General features: G+C 35.3%; 1 protein-coding gene across 7 annotated transcripts in view; it reads left to right on the top strand.

Annotated features, from left to right (window-relative positions):
- CEP152 (centrosomal protein 152) overlaps positions 1-20,119 on the top strand; it is an 88,107-nt gene extending 67,988 nt beyond the window's left edge. For 4 of the 7 annotated variants that reach the window (XM_072738476.1, XM_072738478.1, XM_072738477.1 and 1 more), the window contains 6 exons: positions 2,746-2,887; positions 10,444-10,540; positions 11,564-11,667; positions 13,415-13,571; positions 13,821-13,924; positions 18,769-20,119. In XM_072738476.1, coding sequence (XP_072594577.1) covers positions 2,746-2,887; positions 10,444-10,540; positions 11,564-11,667; positions 13,415-13,571; positions 13,821-13,924; positions 18,769-19,802 — 1,638 coding nt within the window. In that variant the 3' untranslated portion in view covers positions 19,803-20,119. Of the gene's footprint in view, positions 1-2,745; positions 2,888-7,072; positions 7,241-10,443; positions 10,541-11,563; positions 11,668-13,414; positions 13,572-13,820; positions 13,925-18,768 lie in introns of all 7 variants that reach the window. The other 3 variants (XM_025998673.2, XM_072738474.1, XM_072738475.1) reach the window with 1 other exon arrangement.
- The last annotated feature ends 2,562 nt before the right edge of the window (positions 20,120-22,681 follow it).

Here is a 22,681-nt window from a genome sequence, read left to right as displayed (position 1 = left end):
AGTCTCTGACACCAGCTTTTAGTTTCTGTGGAAGATCTGAAAAAACTGAAGTCTTGCTGGCTTATGATTAAAGAAATGAGATATGCATGAAAAATCCAGAATGATATGTAGGCATTGTGATCAGCCAATTTCAACATTTGGAATTAGAGGTGGAAAAAAAATTGCTGACATAATAAGGTTTGTCTGAGAGGAGACGAAAGAGTTAAGTTTCATGGGATGCCTGGGTGACTCAGTGGTTGAGTGTCTACTTTTGGCTTGGGTCAGCGTGGGTCGTGATCCTGGGGTCCTGGGTTCAAGCTCCATGTGGCGCTCCCTGCTCAGCAGGGGGAGCCTGCTTCTCCCTCTGCTTCTCCCTCTGCAGTGTCTTTGCCTCTCTATGTCTCTCATGAATAAATAAATAAATAAAATCTTAAAATAAAGTAAAGTTTCATTAAGATATCATGATGAACAATTTTTCAAGGCCAAGATTGAACATTTGGTTTTAATACTTACTGGGAAGGGTTATAAACTGAAGAAAAAAATCTAAGTTCCAGTTCCACACTTGAGGATAACTAGTCTGTTACCTGTGTAGTCATATATTATAGTTGCTTATCTAAAAAGAAGGTACAAATGTATGGCCTAATTCCTTGGGTTTTGTAGAGTTGTTAAGAGTTGTTTTCAATGTAAAAATAACACAGTAAGATCACACTTCCCATGGGGATCCCTGGGTGGCTCAGCGGTTTAGCGCTGCCTTCAGCCCAGGGTGTGATCCTGGAGACCTGGGATCAAGTCCCACATCAGGCTCCCTGCATGAAGCCTGCTTCTCCCTCTGCTTGTGTCTCTGCCTCTCTCTTTCTTTCTCTCTGTGTGTCTCTCATGAATAAATAAATAAAATCTTTAAAAAAAAAATCACACTTTCCATGAATACTGCTTATACTACTCAACTGAAAATTTTTTGGAAAAAAATAATGAAGAATTAGTTATAGCCAGTTATAAGCATAAGCAGTGATGGAAAATCATGTTTTATGCTTTCAGGTTTACTTTCCTGAGAAGGCAATCTCTGCTACAAAAATCAGGAAAATATAATACTGTTCCTCTGCTATTAATATATAATCAATCCTAGGGTCTCTGTATTGGGCTTATAATTGTGCTATGGCAGTGTGAAAATCATCTGTATGACTTAATGTAGCCCACATGTCTGTGAAGATAGAACCACATAATTTGGTTAAGAACTTAGACTTTTGTTGGGTGGGATTAGATTCTATTCCTGAGATAATCATGGCTTTCAAATGCCTTCTCTGGCATTTGTCATAGAAGAATACTTGATCTTTTGCTGTTTGAGAGCTATCTGAGCTCAGGAGCTTGAGGTAAGCAATGACTGTAAACAGTGATTATAAATTTGCAATAGAGGTGCCATAAATATGAAGAACTATGAATTATAATTGATGAAATGTGTCATTTTTAGAACTGTTCATGAAAATTAAGACAGGAAAAAATGATCAGTATATATAAAACAAGTCTTCATTAAAATAACTTAGGTGATCAAAACTTTTTAAAAATGGACAGAATGCAATCAATTAAAAATGTAGTTTCCAAGAAAATGAATGCCTTATCAGAATACAATACTACAGGTCATAATGGAAAGAAAGAAAACAAAAACATCAATTGGAACAGAATTTTCAAACAAATTTAAGGATGTGTGTTCTGTCTTCTACCACCAAAGTCAAGTTAAAACTAAGACAAGAAGGTTGCTGCTCCTGCTTTTTTGTCGTCCTGGCTTTTCTCCAGTTTTGAGCAGAAACTGGAAACATTGGCTACCTTAGAGTTCAACTTTTATTACTTCTTTTGGCCTCAGCCTCATATCCTCTCGATTGCCTGGAGTTTGCATTTTCTCGATAACTGCTGACCTCTGCTTCTGATGCATATCATAGGTAGGTTCCCAAAAGCCAGTTAAATGAGTTTCTTATAATCAAAATCAAGGCTTCTAGAATCAAATTTATATGATCTGTTTTAAGTAATTAAACAAGGTAGCTTTCTCAAGATCACTTGTGTTCCACTGGGATTTAGTAGTTGTCCAGAACCTGAAAATACTGCCTAAAAGGAATGTCTCACCGTTAATGAATTTAGTAGCTGTATTGTCATAACAGGGACTAGAACACTGAAAGTGTTCACTAAGTGTTAGTGAAGAAATAGTCTTGTACAGAATGTTTAGGTTAGCTTCAGTTTCTCTTTCTAATTTTGGAATTCAGCTGAACTTCCTGACAAAATGACAGTGTATATTAAAGTATTTAGAAATGTGACATACTGTATAAATGTTTTTTTTTTTTTTCTCTTGTTACTTTAAAGTCTCGAAAGGCAAAAGTTTGGTATTATAGTTTCTAATGAGTTCGATCCCTACTGCAGTGAAATGTTTTGGATTTTCAAGAACCTTTGTGATTTCAGATAGTTTGTCCTGTGATTTGATCACATAGACCATTAAAAATCTTAAATTTACATGTATGTGTGCAAACTATCTCCTGTCTGTCTCATAGTTGGCCCACCAGTCCTCTGTCAGATAATGTTCTAATTTGAGAATTACAGTCATAGTAGACTACTTCATAGTAATGACAATATTCACATAACACCCTAAGAAAAGTACTGGTGATGGTTTAGGCAAGATTTTTTTCAGGCAATGTTTTCTTTCTACATTTTTAATATTAGCATTTTAAATAGAGAATTGTGTAAAGATTTTTACATGGCATTAACTGTGAAGATAATCTCTTTTAGAGAAATATGGCCAAGATCTCTAAGGATCCTGCCACAGATGTCACTGGCAGAGGAGACCCTGGAGTCCTGGCAGTCCTTCCTGCACCTACTTTTGGACGCTGTGCTCAGCCCTTAGCCTTTCAAGAAACAGAAGCAGAAGCTGGTAATGGGATTTTATTCCTACTGGTCTTTGTAACATTCATACTCAACAGTTCCAGAGGGTTGGTTTGAGGATAAAAGGAAGTCAAAGATGTGGACAACTTTTATGAGTAAATAAGTGGCTACTGTTACTTGTGCCTAATCTGTGTCTTCTCTTTAGATTTCATTTTGCATTTAGGAAATGGGGCTGCTTTAGACCCTCTGAATTCTATCTTTTCATGGTCTTCGCTCCATTCATAAGTAGTTCTTATTATAAGGAGAATAATGAGAATTTTAATAGTCATGTTTTCATTCCCTGGCTTTATTGAGAAGTCCCAGGGCTCATGTAAAAGAATTGCCAAATAACGGAGACCTTCTCATTCATATAATTGAAGCTTATTTCAACAATTTTTTGATGGAAATCTTTCTGAAGAGGTGTTTCCTGATTTGTGAGTTTTGTGAGGGCAGGAGCAGTGTTTTATCTTTTCCTCTCCAATACATGGCAGAGTGAATGGCACATAGTTTGTGTTCTTGAATATTTGGTAAATTAATAGCTTAACATTTCCATAATGACTTACAGTTGTTATTCTGAAAAATAATTATTGTATTGTACTGAAGCCCCTTGACATATTCAGAGCTCACTGAGGCATGCTGATTGGATTTATATTGCCTAATCACCTAGAATTCTGAACAAGCATCTGATGTATCCTTTATAGGCTCCAGTCCTTTTCAAGGTATTGATCTCTTGCAGCCTGCTCTCCCTCCACATACAAACACATACCCACTCTTTCTGTTTCTTTTCTGCTGCCTCTATTGCAGCCTGGAAAAGAACTAAGAATTGTCAGAACAACTCATATATACTAGGTTAATAATTTTAGTTTCCACAATTTCTAATTTAGTCAGTTATATTACCAGAATTGTAAAGAACCCCTGCCTTTCCTAAGAGTTGACAGTTTATTTTCCTGATCATCCATAGACCCTTTTTCCTCACTACTAGATTCTAGATGGTTGAGGATAACTTATTATTAATTAGGTATATGGGAATACTACTTAATTTATATTTTGTTTCTTACTTTTCAGTGTCATTGTATGTCTGTTACTATATTTGGAATAACCCGAGAATTTATTTAAAAATTTATGAAATGCGTAGCAACAAATTTTGGATATTATTTGGCTTTGGGAAGTCCTATCAATATGAAAGGAATTAGTTTTTACTTAAGACAAATCAGAGTACAAAAGGATTTTTCTTTCTTCAGTCTTTTTTTCCCTAAAACCAAACACATCAACCAATTCATTAGAAAGGGCTAGTAATCCTAAATATATACTAAGTGCTATAGTCCTTTATAATACTACCACCAGAGAGTACCATTGCTAACTGTTTGATTATATTCTCCTAATATCTTATAATTCTTTAAAGTAAGTTAAATTTATGAAATAGTTGATACATGCAAAGAAAATATGTGATACACTTGTAAGTCATGAAGCCTACCAACCAGGAGCCCACTCTTTGACTTAAGAACTAGAGCGTCACCAGTACTGTTGAAGACTCCTGTGTATTTGACCACAGTCCCATCCCTGTAACTTCCTTACAATCCAAGGTAACACATATTCTGATTTTTAAAAATTATTCTCTTGCTTTTCTTTATGTTTTGACCAAATACAGGTAATCCTGAAAAAGCTGTTTCGTTGTCTAATAGCATTATAAAAATGTTCACTGTAGTCTTTGTAACTTGCTCTTCTCTGCTTCATAGCAAGCTTCTGATACCTGCCTATGCTAATGCATGTAGCTCTAGTTGCTGCATAGTGTTCCTTTCTATGAATATACTGTAATTTATTATCTTGTCAGTGAGCATTTGCCTGGTTTCTAGTTTTAAAACAGTATCTTAAATGAAAAATATAAATGCCACGTATAATACCACTGTGATGCTTCATTAATTCTTTGATGCTTGTGGACATAAATGGCACAGTTTAAAGGAAACTGAAGTCAGGGAAGATCCAAGAATAATTTTGTTGGACCAGTGATTTTACATCAAATTTTTGGGTACTGGCTTTTGAGCCTGTGCCAATTTGTGTTCCTACTTTATTATACCAATTATGTGAATAGTAATAATCTATTTTTTTGTATCACTTTTTATATTATTTAAATTTTACAAATTCCATATATTTCTAATAGCAATAGCTGTTATTTATTGTATGCTGCTCTCTGCCAGGTACCGTGCGACACAATTTATATACATTTGTACCTCCTGATAGCTTTAAATATTTTTTTCAGGGAACCCTGGGTGGCGCAGCGGTTTGGCGCCTGCCTTTGGCCCAGGGCGCGATCCTGGAGACCCGGGATCGAATCCCACGTCAGGCTCCCAGTGCATGGAGCCTGCTTCTCCCTCTGCCTGTGTCTCTGCCTCTCTCTCTCTCTCTGTGTGACTATCATAAATAAATAAAAATTAAAAAAATAAATAAATAAATAAATATTTTTTTCATTTGGAGCCAATTTCAAACTTACAGAAAAGTTACAAAAGTAAAAATAGTTGCAAGTAGCACTCATATATCCTTTACCTAGATATATTTGTTGATAATGTTTTATACGGTTTTATGCTCTTCAGTGTGTGTGAGTATGTGAACATTTCCTTTCCTGAACCATTTGAGGATGTTATATAATATATACATTGTGCCCTTTTACCGCTAAATACTTCAGTGGGTATTTTCAAAAAATAGGAGTTTTTTCTTTTATAACGTTAGTATAGTAAATTTAACATTTGATAAACATATTGTATCAACTTGTTTGTATTCTGATTTTGTCAACTGACCCAATAATGTCTCATTATTTTTTCCCCCTACAGTACACGAATCTGTCCAGGGTCAGGTATAATCTTTAGATGTCACATCTCTTTAGTTACCTTTAGCCTAGAATATTTTCTTTTTCTTTTTTTTTTTAATTTTTTTATTTATTTATGATAGTCACAGAGAGACAGAGAGAGAGGCAGAGACATAGGCAGAGGGAGAAACAGGCTCCATGCACCGGGATAGCCTAGAATATTTTCAAGGCCTCTTTTTTACTTTTATGATACTGACATTTCTGAAAGACTTAATCTCCCTTCTCCCCACCACCCCACCCCACCTCCAGCTTTTGGTAGAACTTTTCCTCATTTTGAGTTTGTCTGATGTTTTTTCATAATTAGATTCAGGTTGCATTTTCTGGGCTGAAACGCTGCATAGGTGATGTGTTATCACATGTGGAGGTGCACAGTGTCCATTTGTCTTTTATTGGTGAAGTTCATTTGAGCACCTGGTCAAGGTGTTGTCCAGTTTCTTCAGTGGCTTTCCCCCACCTCACAACTAATAAGCAATCTCTAGCAGACACTTCCAAAACCATGAAAATCACCTTCTCATAAACATTTCCCTTATATTTAGTAATCATTGATGATGTTTGTCTGATTCTATCTTTACTGTGGTATTTGCAAAATTATAATTTTTCCAGCTCTAGACTTCCCTCCACTTTTATCAGTTGGCATTTGGCATGTTGTTATAATTGTGAATCCTCCTGTTAGTTGGTATAGTTATTTATTTTTCTGTCTTTTTGTTTATTTATCAATCTGTCCCTCAATCCATTTACCTATTTATGTATCAACTTAATCTACTTATCCATATATCTACCCATCCATTCCATTATGAGTAGGATTATTGGTATGGCTCATGAATTTCTATTTTTTTATTATTTTATAATTCATTATTGTACTTACTGTTAAAATTGCCCCATATTCAACTGGTGGATCCTTTCAAACTGGCTGCTACGACCTTGTGGCATGCCTGTATTTTTTGGGAATTTCTTTCTGGCTTTCATCTTGTATATCCCTTGTCCCAGTATTGGAGTTAGCCAATTCTTGAAGGTCCTTGGTTCCTTTACTGGGGAATGGTATTCAATACTAAGAGCTGAACATTATGTTTCAGAGCAATTTTTAAAATAGATGGTATTGTTTTACATACTAAAAAACTAAGTCTCAGGTTATATAATATACTCTGAGCCTTATTGCCAATAAATAAAGAAGATTTAAACCCAGATCTCTCTTAAGCATCACATTCTTTTTGATTGCACTGTTGCCTCTAGTCATGTCACCTGGTTTCCTTCCTTTCTTCCTTCCTTCCTTTCCTTTCCTTTTTCAGTTCTTAGTTTAAATTGATGTAAAAGTTTGCTATCATTTAATTTTTGCAGATAAGAAAAAGATCCTTGAAATTAAGGATTCATGCTGTGGACACTGCTTCCAAGAACTTGAAAAGGCAAAGCAGGAATGTCAAGATCTGAAAAGAAAACTGGAGAAATGCTGTAGGCATCTTCAGCATTTAGAAAGAAAGCACAAAGCTGTAGTGGAAAAAATTGGAGGTTAGCATTTAAAGTAGCCCTACTACCGGTGTTTGATCTTTGAAATGTTCAAATGTGACATTTTAGTTAATGTAGGCACCAATTCTCTTTGAGGATTAAGGTAAACTAATTTGGCCCCCTTTTTTTTTTTTTACCAATCAAATTATTATTCCTGAACTACAAAGAGGAAAATTGGAGCTCTGATTAAAAGGTCACATTCCTTTCTTCCTTTTTGGATTGAATAGGTACTGAGTGCCCACTATGTGTCAGGCAGGGTTCTAGGCACTAGGGACACAGCAGTGAATACATCATACAGAATTCCAGTTCTGATATAGGCGTACAAGACTGTTTCCTTCCTTCAAGAAGCTTGTCCTCAAGTGAGGAGACCTAAAAAGAGATTAATAAGTAAGTGCAGCACCGAGTGCTCCTGGTGATATGCTTGTGTAAACTTGGAAGAAAGGATATGAATGAACTCTTTCTCTTGCTTGAGTTAAGGAAGGCTTGACTAAACCTTGAAATATGAGGACAGCATTCGAGGCAGAGGGGAGACATGTGCACAAAGACATATGGGCCCAATCTGGCATCCTTCCAGTATTTTCAGTCTGTTCTTCACAGTGCTGTCAGGAAGGGATATCTGCTGCTGTCTCCACTTCCGCTTTTGCACAAGGGAGGCTACTGGGCTTCTGAGGGAGCTTCCTCTTACCTTTTAAACTTATCTCCTGTGCTCATTCTCTGTACACTTGAAATGGCTCAGATTGCTGAGCTGGTCAGGAATTGTACTGCTGGACCTCGCGTACAGTGTTGTCACCCTGCCCTACATATCCTTTCATTCTCATTTAGCCTAATTCTTCCTCCTCCTTTTGGGTTCAGCTGAGAAAGATGCCTTTATCTGCAGAGACCTCTTTGATTTTCCTTGCAAATGGACCACTTCTGTGTAGCCCCATAGCAGTCTTGGCTCCTACTCTGTTACCATTCTGTATTTAATTTTTTGCTTACTTGCCTGATACCATTTCCAACCTTTAAGTTCCCTGATAATAAGGAATATATTGTATCTTGTTCATCATTGTAGTCCTGATGCCTGTTAACATGCCGATGATAATAAATGTTTCAATGAATGAGGGATTGAATGCAAGGGTCCCCAAAATTATGTGACCCAGAAAAAAACAGGTGGATAGATAGGTTTCCTTTTTTTCTGTATGTCAACTCTGTTGCTTGCCTGGACAGCAGTTAGGTTACCTCCTGGCCCTTTCTGTTTCTAATCTTGTCCCTCCTATCCATTCCCCATCAAGCAGCTCGAGTGACCTTTTAAAAAAGTAAATTGGATCATGACACTGTCTTGTTTAAAGTCCTTCCGTGGCTTATCTGGCCCTCAGTATGAAATAGAAACACTTTATTTAAGGCTAAGAAGCCTTTCATGATTTAGTATCTGCTAGCCCCTTAGCCTCATCTTGCTCCAGCCCCTTTATTCTCTCCTAGGGCTATAGAATGGATTTTATTGTCTCTTTTCTCTTGTCTGTTTCATCTCCCTTTACCAAAACATCAGTATTCCCATCCTGATCACATTGCCCGGCTAACTCCTACTCCTCCCTCCCCCACTACATTGCTTCCTCAGGGAAGCTTTCCTAACCACCCCCAACTTGGTTGCTTCTGTTTGACACTGCCGGCAGCTCCAATGATTTTCTTAACATTTACCATATCATCCTTGTAATTAATTTTTGTCTATATTGTCCTTTGGAGCGTAGCCTTGGTGATGAGAAGGATCAAGTCCTGACTGAGCACTTAGCACACAGTACCTGGCAACATAGCACACTCGGTAAATAATATTGACAAAGAGAAGCCATTTGCTTCATTTCCACCTACTGCTTACCAAATCTGTTAGTGATAGATGATAATTATTTTAAGGCAAGATAGGATTTTAAGAATTTTGAAGTAAAAACTTTAACAACTGTAATTCCCATGGTGATGGTTTAGTTTTTTGGGAGAGGCCAGAAGGGTAAACGAGCTATTTGTAGCTCTTGTAAAATTTGATGAAAATCAAGAATATTTATTTTATGTAATAAAGTGACAAAGGCAGCTGGATACGTTCATTATTTATAAATAATATTTATCACCATGCATTGTGATTATAGTTATTCTGTGTAGTGCTTTTTGAGGCTATCTTCTGTAATTCATAGATTTAGAAATAATCTAGGAAATTGGTACTTAGCTCAAAACATGAGGCTATAAAAGGGTTCAGGGTCAGAATTAAGTCATTTGATAATTTGATTTCAATGTTTGTCTTAGTGTACATCTTTTAGTTGACAATGTTTTTGCTATAATGGTTACTTCTTTTTTGTTTCTTAAATTTCATTTTCCATGTTGATTTGGTAGCACTTATTGAAAAGTGTTGGAATAAGAGTGAGTAATTTAAAAACATGCAAGTTATATCAATCACTAGGAGGAATAGAATGATTCATTACTCAATTTACAGGGTGTGTTGAGAGGGTGGCATAGGAAACATGGTGTGTCTTGTTCATATTTATTAAACATTGGTATTGCCAGACTTTGTATAAGGTGCTGTGGACTTATTATTTTATTTCTATTATCTTAATGGTAAGTAATACTATCTCTGTTTTACATATGAAAAAACTCAGGTTCAGAAAGTTTAAGTAATTTGCCCAAGAAGCAGAGCTAGGATTTAAACCCATGTCTCTCTCACTCTGAAGTTCATGCTTTGTCTTCTGTTCCATATGGACTCCATCAGTCTTCTCATCCTCTTTTTAAAAGTCCAAAGAATTGAAAATCTTGCATTAATTGTGAAAGTGGTACTTACTTAATCTTAATTTTCTTCTTATTTTGTATAGCAGTGCTTGTTCAATGTTCATTTATATGAGCATAGACTGTATACCAGGATCCAGGAGAAACATGGGAATAGAAGACCCAGTATGTTTCCACAGAGCTTCAATCTAGCTGGGAAACAAAATAGATGCATATGAAACAGTTGGAAACCTATTCCAAGACAGTGTGTAACCCAAAGCAAGATGTGGATGTAATATTGATTTTAAGTGCTGAGAAATCGGAATAGGGAATGGTCAGATTAGGATTATCAGGGAATGAATGATACAGGGAGCAACTGCCATTTCTACAATCTCCTCTATGTGCACCATGTGCACTGGGAATTTCAGGGAGAGGAAGATTAAGGAAAGAAAAGATTAACCAATATACCATTAATTTTCTTTTTTTAGAAGAGAATAGTAAAGTTGTTGAAGAATTAATAGAAGAAAACAATGACATGAAGAATAAATTGGAGGAACTGAGAACACTTTGTAAAACACCACCAAGGTAGATTTTAACTATTTTATTTTTATTTTAAAATTTATTTTTGGGATCCCTGGGTGGCGCAGCGGTTTGGTGCCTGCCTTTGGCCCAGGGCGCAATCCTGGAGACCCTGGATCGAATCCCACGTCAGGCTCCCGGTGCACGGGGCCTGCTTCTCCCTCTGCCTATGTCTCAGCCCCTCTCTCTCTCTCTCTCTCTGTGTGACTATCATAAATAAATAAAAATTTTAAAAAAAATTATTTTTATTTATTTTTTTGAGAGAGGGAGGACACATGTGAGGGGGGGAGTGGGGACCTGGGGGGGGGGGTGGAAAGGACTGAGGGAGAGGGAGAGAGAATCCTAAGTAGGCTGCATGTCCAGCACAGAGCCCAACTTGGGGTTTGATCTCACAGCCCTGAGATCACGTCCTGAGGCTGAAATCAAGAGTTGGTTCCTTAACCAACTGAGCCACCCAGGTGCCCCAACTTTTACTATTTTAAAGAAATTATTTATTTCTAAGTATTTTAATTTTTTAACATCAATTATATAAATAATGTTCATACCAAGAATATAAAACTTGTTATATAGCAAGAACTATAAAAAAGGAAAATCTTCCAAACCCTATTCCTAGTAGATACCCTCTGTTAACCTCTTGTTTTATATCATTTAAGTTCCTTTATACTCACATGTACATGTTTTAAAAACTGAGGTTATTGTGTAAGCTATTTTGTAAGCTTTTATTAATGTTATAAGATAAACATTTCCATATGTCATTAAATATTCTCCTATAATATGCTTTTTAGTAACTTCATATATTTTCATTATGTGGATTTATCATAATTTATATAAATAACCATAACATTTGTTTCTTTTTCTTCTATTTTAAATAACTATAGCGAAGATTCTCACATGATTTTTTTAAAGCACATCTCAATTGGTATTAGAATATATAGATAGATATTTAATCTCTATTTGCAATATTTGTTTTTTTTATTTTTATTTATTTATTTATTTATTTTTTATTTGCAATATTTGGTTCATTTTTAGGTCATTGTCAGAAGGGGCCATAGAAAGTGCTTGCCTGCTGTGCAATGGGAGGGCCTTGGAAGAACTTCGTGGACAGTACATTAAAGCTGTAAAAAAAATTAAGCGTAAGTCCTTAAGGAGAGTCCTAAGATTTTAAGGTGGTTTGAGCCTGTTTTATTAGTAGCACTAGTAATTTCAGAGAATTTGCCAAACCACCTTGTTCTTTTCTAAATTACACAGCGATGAATCGTTTTGCCCAATATCTTGTGGAAGTGACCTGAGGGTAGAGTTATTTTATATTGTTAATTATGCTTTTTCTTTCTTGGGCACTAATATTGAACTAAAAATTTCATAATCTTAAAACTTAAATAGCTAAAAATGTCATGTGGGTTTTAAATTACCAAGTATTACTTTCTACCATAAGCTTTTAAAGACCATAGAAACTAGATCTAGTTTGGCATCATTCTATTCTTTCTCAAATATTTTGGTAATAGATTAAGCCATTTTCAGGTCCTTTGCAGTAAGAGGTGATGCAGCATACCCTGCAGAGCATTTCTCTGGTTTATGTTTTCTCAGTAGAATGTCTCCTGTATTTTAATTACAATATTGCTTTGATTGTATGTTTGTCCCAGAACACTAACCAGTGCTGATACAGGAGAAATGTATGTTTACCTTTTAAAATTGGTTTCATTTTTAACAAAATGAGTGGAAGAGGTAAGTTCCAAATGTAATTGGTAGATTATGAGAATCTTGTGTAGATGTTTTGAAAAGCCCACTCAGTATCAATAAAGACAAATTGTTTCTCAGTTGTTGATGGTGCCAACACAGGGCATGTTACTACAAATCAAACAAAGCAACTTTTTGTTAACAATCATATTGGTTGGGAAGTCAAATTTTAAGCTTTTTTTTCATTCTCATATGTTAACTTGTATGTATGTGTATTGTTTAACATTCTAGATGTTGGTTGGAGGTTTTCTGTTGACATGTATTCCAATTTGTCCCACTTCACATAATGAGAAATAATCTTTCAGTTAGTGTTTTTTTGTGTAGAGCATCTAATTTTCAGGAAGAGCTTACTGATATTGAGGGAGATTGCTCTATGAATTGAATCTTTAATATAATCGAGTGATGATATTCTAGAGGTAGGATGTAGCCCTAGATTTAGTAAAAAAAAAAAATGTTGACCTTAAGTAATGGTAGTTTTAATCAAATCATGTTGAATCAAAGATAAAAAGAAAACTTCAAAGCAGTGAACTATTTTTAAATGTAAATTTCAGAAGGCAACATAAGTCTCATCCTCCTCCTTGGCATTTTGTACATGGATTGTAGTATTATATTTACTTGGATTCTCATAAGTGCTGCTGAAAGAATTGAATAAATAATGAAACATGGATTTTCAGAGCTTAAGTAAATGGGAATATGAATCTCCACTTCTTATATCCTCCTTCTGTATTTCTTTGTGTGTTCTTTCTTCTTTTCTTCCTCACCTTTTATGTATATTTTTCTCCCTCTCTTAATCAGACAATACATACTTGAAATGTGTAAGTTTCTGCCTCTCATATTTATTTTCTTGCCTCAGTGTTTTAGAATATGACAATGTTTTGCTAAAGGATATGCTGTTTCCTTAACATATGTGGCTATCATCATTCTAAAAGGACTTTTAGATTATTTCTCCTTTGAATCTCCCAAAATAGGGATCTGAAACATTCCATTTTAATGATTGTGGAAAAGTCCAATGTTTATATCTCTGGTCACTTCACCTCCCAGAAAATTGATCTGAAGTCTGCCTCCCCCGTTTTTGAAAAACTGCTAGTAAATGTGCATTTTTTTGGGGTTCCTCCCCACCAACTCCCTCCCTCACCTCGCAACTAGGTGATATGCTTCGTTATATTCAAGAGAGTAAGGAAAGAGCTGCAGAAATGGTAAAAGCAGAGGTGTTGCGAGAACGTCAAGAAACCGCCCGAAAGATGCGCAAATATTACTTGACTTGCCTCCAACAGATTTTACAGGATGATGGAAAACATGAAGGGTAAGTTCAATCTAAACAAACAATGTGTCCTGAAACTACCAGGACAGCATGTTGTCATTTTCTAAACATTTTCCTGAACCACAAAATTAACTATTTCTACATGATCATCCATTAGGGGTTAAGAGAGGCTTATGTCTGTACTACCCCAAATATTGGCAGGACTAATAGGAAAACAGAAATCCTGGGGCTAAGGAAACTCATTTTTTCCTTTAAACTATTATTAATTTAATATTCTGGAATTCCCCACAGGGCTGAGAAAAAGATTATGAATGCTGCTAGCAAACTTGCTACAATGGCAAAATTGCTGGAAACACCAATTTCTAATAAATCCCAGAGCAAAACTCCACAGTCAGGTATGTCAAAATGAGTCACTTGAAGAGTTTTTTCCTCCCTTCTCTTTTAAATATTTAATATTTTTAGTATGAAGAAGAACAGGAATGTAAGGAGTGAGAATTTATAAAGTTGTGCCTGTGTTTTACTTATGCTAGAAACTTCCAAAAAAGAGTATAGAGTTTTCAGTTCAAGTAGGCAGACTGAGCATACCCATCAGCTCCCTATAGTAGTTTCCATTCCTAGAAATGACAGAAAACATTTTAAACAAGTTAGTAGAAGAGAGGGAATGCTAAAGATCAGAGCAGAAATAAATGAAATAGAGATTTAAAAAAAATAGTAGGAAAGATCAACAAAACCAAGAGCTGGTTTTTTAAAAAGATAAAATTGATAAACCTTTAGCCAGACTCTTCAAGAAAAAAAGATAGAACTCAAATAAATAAAATTAGAAATGAAAGAGAAGTAGCAACTAAAATACAGAGGATTGTAAGAGAGACTGCTACAAAAAATTATATGTCAAAAAATTGACAACCTAGAGGAAAGGAATACATTTCTCAAAATATAGGGTCTTCTGAGACTGAATCAGAAGGCAATAGAAAATCTGAACAGACCAGTTACTAGAATTGAAATTGAATCTGTAATTACAAAAACTTCAACAAACACAAGTTGAGAGCCAGAAGGATTCAAAGGTGAATGCTACCAAACACTTAATGCCTATCCTCCTCAAACTACTCCAAAAAATACAAGAGGAAGTAAAACTTCTAAATTCATTTCTATGAGGCCAGCATTACCCTGATACCAACCCAGAAAAAGATACTATAAAAAAATAAAATTAGAAGCCAAATCTCTGACAGATACAGGTGCAAAAATCCTTGAAAAAATATTAGCACTAAATTCAGTAGTTACCTGAAAAGGATCATTCACCATAATCAAGTGGGATTTATTCTGCACATGTAAGGATGGTCCATTATCCACAAATCAATCTATATGATACACTACATTAACAAAATTAAGTCCACAAACCATATAACCATATGATCATCACAATAGATATAGAAAAAGCTATTGATAAAACTCAACATCAGTTTACGATAAAAACTCTCAACAAAGTAGGTTTAGAGGAATTATACTTCAGTATGGTGTAGGCCATATATAATAAACCCACAGCTGACATCATAATGAGGAAAAACTAAAAGCTTTTCCTTTACAATCAAAAACAAGACAAAGATGTCTACTCTTACCACTTTTATTCAACATAGTACTGGAAGTCCTAGTCATAGCAGTCAGATAAGAAAAATCCAAATTGGTAAGAAAGGAGCAAAACTGTCACTTTTTTGCAGATAACATGATACTATAAATAAAAGACCCTAAAGACAACACCTAAAAATGACTAAAATAAATGAATTCAGTAGTGTTGTAGGGTATAAAATTAACATACAGGGGATCCCTGGGTGGCGCAGCAGTTTGGCGCCTTCCTTTGGCCCAGGGCGCGATCCTGAAGACCCGGGATCGAATCCCATGTCGGGCTCCCGGTGCATGGAGCCTGCTTCTCCTCCCTCTGCCTGTGTCTCTGCCTCTCTCTCTCTCTCTCTGTGACTATCATAAATAAAATAAAATAAAATTCTAAAAAAAATTAAAAATAAAAATAAATAAATAAATAAAATTAACATACAGAAATTTGCTGTGTTTGTATGTGCTAATAACAAAGTATCAGAAAGAGAAATAAAATGATCCCATTTATAATTTCATCAAATAGAATGAAATACCTAAGAATAAATTTAATGAAGGAAGTGAAAGACCTATACTCTGAAGACTTTAGGACCTTGATGAAAGAAATTGAATATGGTATAAACAAATGGGAGGACATACCATGCTCATGGATTGGAAGAAGTAATATTGTTAAAATGCCCATACTACCCAAAGCAATCTACAGATTGAGTGCAATCCCAATCAAAGTGTTAATAGTATTTTTCACAGAAATAAAACAACTCTAGAATTTGTATGAAACCACTAAAGACCTTGAATAGCAGAAACAATCTTGAGAACGAAGAACAAAAGTGGAGGTATCACAATTCCAGATTTCAACCTAAACTACAAATTGTAGTAATCAAACTGTGGTGCTGGCACAATAGTAGACACATAGATAAGTAGAACAGGATAGGAAGTCCAGAAATAAACTCATGATTATATGGTCAATTAATCTATGACAAAGGAGGCAAGGGTATACAATGGGAAGAAAACAGTCTCTTTAATGATGGGAAAACTGCACAGCTACGTGCCAAAGAATGAACTGTATCACTTTGTTAAACCATACACAAAAATATACTCAAAATATATTAAAGACCTAAGTGTAAGACATCAAACCATAAAACTCCTAAAAGAAAACATAGGCAGTGATCTCTTGAACATTGGCCTTAGCAGCTTTTTTCTGAGTATGTCTTCTTAGCCAAGGAAAACAAAAACAAACTGTTGAGACTACAGCAAAATAAGTTTCTGCATAGTGAAGGAAACAATTGACAAAACAAAAAGGCAACTTCCTGAATGGTAGAGCATATTTGCAAATGATATATATAAGGAGTTAATATCTAAAATATATATCAAGAACTTCAACTTAGCACCCAAAAAACAAAAATTAAAAATCAAAAGATAGAAGAAATGAACAGACAATTCTCCAAACAAGTCATACAAGTGGCCAACAGACACATGAAACATGGAAACCTCAGTTCGAAACTGCCAGAAAATGACAGCTAAAAGTAGGAGAAGAATCAAAGACTGTTCCATGTGTGAAGACAGGATATGGCAGGGAAAGTTGTAAGCCTAGGGGATACCAGTGAGATAAATAGTTGGTGTTCTAGAGCACAGTAACTAGGTGGGGTCACCCTTTTTATAAGTCCTTCTCCTTTCCCTTCCCTTCCCCTTAACACTGGGTTGGAGTAAGAGCAACAGGAACAAAGAGTCTTAGAAAGGGAAAGGCTCTAGATTGCTGGTCACACCAAGGAGGAACTTAGAGCCTACATGCTCAGAGTACCAGCTATTAGGTTTTTCTGCCCTTCGGCTTGTTCCTTTCACTACATTCTCAACTTTTTTTTTTTAAGATTTTATTTATTTATTTATTTACTCATTCATTCATTCATTCATTCGAGACATAGGGAGAGAGGCAGAGACACAGGCAGAGGGAGAAGCAGGCTGCATGCAGGGAGCCCGACATGGGACTCGATCCTGGGACTCCAGTACCATGCCCTGGGCCAAAGGTTGCACTAAACCGCTGAGCCACCTGGGCTGCCCTCAACTTTTTTAAACAAGCTAATGCCATACTCAGAACATCTAGAAGATAAGCATTCAACTAAAAATCACCAAGTATCTGTAGAAAGCCAGCACCATGGTAAAAGGTACCAAACTGAAAGTAAGACAAGCCAAAAAAAAAAAAACCAACAGAACTTATACCTATGGAAACAACAGAACAAACAAAAGGACCTGAGAATATTAGAAAATTATAGTATTCTCAAAATGATATAAGAACATATTGTAGAAGAAATTTAACAAATATGCTAAAAGGTTTGCTTTTTCAAGGAAAAGATACAGTTACTGATAACTCTAGCCATTGCTAGAAAAATGCAAGTTTAAGTATGTGTACTAAGACTTAAGCCTAGTCTGTAGAGAAACAGAATATATAACTCTCAAGCTAGTAGGGCGAAAAACTTGTAAGAAGAGGTTTTCAATCTAGCAGAATCATGAAAGAGGAAAAATACAACTAGAAAGCATGGGTAAATAGAAAATTATTGTAGGATCAAATACCAGCAATCATGCTAAACATAAATAGGTTAAACTCACTTTTTAAAAGACCATAATTTTAATTTTTTAAAAATCCAGACATGTTATTTCTATGAGAACATCAAAAATTCAAAATGAAGGAATTAAGAATAATATACGAAGCAATGCAGTGTTGATATTAGATAAATACAGTATTAAGCAAATTATACTTAGCATCTGAAGGGATTAAAGTGAAGTTGATAATGGTAAAGAAGACTCCTGAAAACCTATAAATGGGTTCTGTTTATAATAAAATAAGTTTAGAATATATAAAGCAAAAGCTGATGGAAAGGTATAAAAAATGTGATACATATCCAGTCACACTGGGGGATTTTGAACGTATCTGTGGGGAAATGGGGCTTTTGAACTTCTAGAAAGCTTGAAGCAGAGATTGTTCAGGAATCCACAAGTCTGATACTAGTAGACATTCTTCAAAAAAGCGCAGAGATTATTTGTATAAATTTGAGAATGGTGGTGTAAACCTTGGGTATAAAAGATTTGGGGCAGCTGTGCAAATGTGCCTAGTAAATGCAAACCCTTTTCATAATCCAGGGTCTAAGATACACTACTCAGAGAGATGCTGCCTCTGATATTTGCTGTGTGGCTGCTTTGCCTGTGATTAGATTTAGTGTCTTAGGTAGCTTAAATCATAGCTTAAATCAGAAACTCTGTTTTAGCTTTTACTCTGTGTGAGTGTGTGTGTGTAGGTGTGCTTATGTAGGCATTGGGCGTTGGGGTTCTTCTAGCAAATTTTCTTCATCAGAGCAGAATTAGAAACATTACAGTTAGCTCTTGAAATGCTATATCTGTTGCAGAAAATAATCAGATGCATAACAATAATGTCAGATTTCAGTAACAAAATTACCTAACTTTATTTAGTGGAATATGTAAGATCATATTTTAAAATGTCCAGCATTAGTGTATTTTCTTTGAGAATGATTAAAACATATGCATTCTTTGGAAATACATAAAATCATAATTTTTCCCCTCATCTTTTAATGTTAAATTTCTCCTAATTTTGTTTTCCCCTAATTTTGTGTTCCCTTGTGTATAATAGTACTACCTGTGACTTCAGAGATGCTGACTGGAGTTGAAAAGTCAAAAAGAAATGATGTGAATCAGAATACACCACGTCATACAGAAAGCAAATCAAACAGTATACAAACTGTTCCTAGAAGTATGTGTGACCAAGTTCCGAAGAGAAGGGCTGCTTGTAACTTACGAAGACGGTTAGAGGACACAGAGCATGGGGACATAAAGCACATGGGTTCCAAAGGGTCACACTCAGACTTCCAGTTTGGAGATAACAATTACAGACAGCCAGACACGTTGCCAAAAAATTTTTCTCCTGAGTTTGTTCCTTGTGAAGGTGAAAAAGGCTTTGGTTTGCACAAGAAGAAAGACCTCCGTGATACCAGCTCTGAATCACTTCAGCATTCAACTGGATACTCCTTTCTTGGATCCTTTGGAAATAAACCCTCCCCTAGATATACCCCTAATCTTTCTGAATCTGGATCCACACATACAACCTTTCAAGGTCCTAATGAAAGACGTGGTTTAAAAGTCTATAAGTGTAATCCACTAATGGAAAGTGAAAATGCTGCATCTGAGAAAAGTCAAAGTTTGAGTGTTCGGGAAACTCCAGTGAAGGATGGAGGGGACCTTGATGACTCCATAGGCTGGCATTCCAGCAGTGCCACTTTACCTTGCAACAGTCACGAAGTGTCATTCTTACACGGTAGACCACAAGAAACTCTGGATATACCTGCTGAAGTTGTTAATTTCAAACAGTTTTCCGCAGCCAGTTGTCTTTCAGATACAGAGAAAAATAATGTGATTTGTCAACCAATGAAATGTCATAGTGGTCACACTTCAGACCTGTCAGAAGAAACCTTTTGTTCCCAGCCAGAGATCAGTGTGACTCTTAGACACCTACATCACCATAAGGCTGATAAATTAAAGTCAGATTTCAAAAAACTGAGCAGTGCAGTACCATCATCTGTATGTCAGCAGCCTTCGAGAAAATTAATTGCTCCTCTACCTAGCCAACAAGACAGTGGCTTTGATAGCCCATTTGTCAATCTAGACTAATTGTTGTACAGTATTTAAGAAGAATCATTAATATATTGACAAGAAAACTGGAAGGGAAGACTTTATACTGAAAAAATGGTGGGCTCTGTCTATTTTGAGATGCTTAATAACATCTATCATATGAGTAAAGTGTTCTCATAAAATTATATGAGATATTAATGTTGCCTTAATCTTCCAAAGGCCTGGTGTTATATATGTAATCTGCTTCTGTGTGGTGCTTTATATCTGGTTGCTAAACCATCTATTTTTATACTTATAAATTAGCTTTCTGTGCAATGTTAAATTATTTTAAATAAACTTGCATATGGTCTATTGAATAGTTATGAATTCTTTTGTAATTCATAATATAGAAGTGTTATATTGATATGTTTGAAATTCATCCAGAATAAAATATAAATCTTGATGATTTGTATTTATGATCAGCCAAATTCAATATTTGAAATTAGTCATGTTTTGAGGTTGTAGATTTACTTGACCTACTTTTCCAGGAAATATCTACTCAGACTTTGGATTCTTGCTCTCAATCAGCGGAAAAGAAGTATTGCAAGGATTGCCACAAAATTCATAGTTGTGTCCTGGTTTCATTATTTAAAATATTAATCTGAATTTTTAAAATTGACATTTGCATTATTTCAAATCTCATGTGATAGAGACTTTGTCTTTTGTGGTTTTACACAGTCTTTTTTTCATCTGAAATACTACTTTTTAAAAATTGAAATAATAAGGGTGTCTAGGTGGCTCAGTTAGTTAAGTGTCTGCCTTCAGCTTGGGTCGCTATCTTAGGGTCCTGGTATTGAGCCCTGCATCAGGCTCTCTGCTTATCAGAAGAGGACCTGCTTTTTCCTCTCCCTTTCCCTCTGTCTCTCCCTCTCCCTCTCCCTGCAGCTCCCCCTGCTTGTGAGCTCTCTATCAAATAAATAAATAAAATATTTTTTAAAATTTGAAATAATAAAACATCATATAGCAAAAATTTTAAACTATTAGATTTTTATGTTCATTTATAGTGCCAAACTGGCTAACTTACTAATGCTTTGGGGAGAAGCTTATAATTCTAAACCATGCAGAAATGAATGTCCACCTAAATATTGTTTCTAGATGAATTTTTTTTCAGCTTCCTAGACATGGATATGAAAGTTTTTGGTGAGTACAAATGCTTTTAAAACGTTTATTATAGCTTTCCTTCATATCTCTTACCCTCAATTGTGTTATGGACTGTATTTATGGATTGATTGGGTGTATTTTTTACCAGGCTAAGTTGGGTTGTGGTTGGATGGTTGGCAAGGTGCATCATCATCCTGCTGATAACCATCTCTAAAAGCAAGAACCTAGAAGTGAACCTTTGAGAAGTTGGAAATTGGTGACCTGATATAGATAATCTTAAAATTTAGACCTGGATTTCAGAATTTGGGTTGAAATGAGCAGGAATATAAGTCCTTCTTGTATTCCTGGAGACACAATGCTCATTTTCCAACAGTTAGGGTGTCATTTCTCATTCTAGGCAAACCCCTAAACCATCCATGTTTCTCATGGATCTGGTTGGTGATTGATTGATTTAAACTCTGGTTATAACTGAACTGAAAATCTAGCTCATTGCTCACCTTCTTTTTCATCTTTGTTTTAAATCTTTGTCAGGTATCTCAACCCTCAACATCAAGGTTGAAGTTGGAAATCTTCTTGGTCTCTGCTGCTTTTATGGTATCCTCAATATTTTTTAATGTCCATAATTTCAGTAAGATTAAGTTACTTTATTTTGTACACTCTACACAACAACCACCAAGGAAGGTTTATATTGATTCATGTATAAATGAAGAGATTGCACAAACTACCAGCAATTTACATCAGTTTGAAGGGTGATGTCAGAACAGAAAGGAAGTTGGAGCCTCATAGATGTCATGGTCACATAAATCCAACTTCATCATTGTGCTTATCTTTTTTATATGTTGCTGGGTTTTACTTGCTAGTATGTTGAGGATTTGCATGTGAATGCTCACAAGGGATACTGGTCTCAATGAGTTGGACAGTTCCCTGGCTTCTATTTTCTGAAAGTATTTGTGTAAGATTAGTTCTTTTATAGCCCTTTTAATTTGGGTGGTTATTTATGTCCCTTATTTCATCTCTGATTTTGGTATTCTGTGTCATCTCTTGTTTTTTCTTAGCCTAATCGAAGTTTTACCGGTTTTGTTGATTATTTTTCGCAAAGAACTTCGATTTCTTTGATTTTCTTTTTTGTTTTTGTTTCCTATTTCATTGTTTCTTTCCTTCTGCTTGCTTTAGATTTAATTTGCTCTTCTTTGTCTATTCTTAAAGTAGAAGCTTCGATTATTGATATGAAACCTTTCTTTTCTAGTATATTTAAACTTCCGAATTTTCCTCTTAGCGCTGAATAAGCTATACCTCATAAATTTTTATATGTTGTATTTTTATTTTCATTTAATTAAAATATTGCCTAATTTCTCTTATGATTTCTTTTGGTTATAACCATGGATTATTTAGGAATATGTCACTTCATCCTCCCAAGTATTGGATATTTTCTGAATTTGTTTGTTTGTTTTTATTTGTCGGAGAATAAAGTTTGAATGATTTGAACCCTTTCAAATTTCTTGAGACTTGTTTTATGGTCTAGCATATGGTCTATACTGGAGAATGTTTCACATGCATCTGACAAGAATGCATATTCTTCTCTTATTTAATGGAGAATTAGAAAATGTCAGGTCAATTTGGTGACAGTGTTACTCAAGTCTGCTATAGTCTTGCTGACTTTTTTGGTCTGTTCTGTTATTAAGAGTAGAACATTGTCACTTTCAACCATAATTGTTAAATTGTCTATTTTTCTTTTCAATTCTGTCAGTTTTTACTTCATGTATTTTGGGACTCTGTTT

Source organism: Vulpes vulpes, chromosome 15 (genome assembly GCF_048418805.1).
Source record: "Vulpes vulpes isolate BD-2025 chromosome 15, VulVul3, whole genome shotgun sequence".
Taxonomy (NCBI): domain Eukaryota; kingdom Metazoa; phylum Chordata; class Mammalia; order Carnivora; family Canidae; genus Vulpes; species Vulpes vulpes.
The sequence above is the reverse complement of the archived record's forward strand: the minus strand, read 5'-3'. Positions and strand labels throughout refer to the sequence as shown.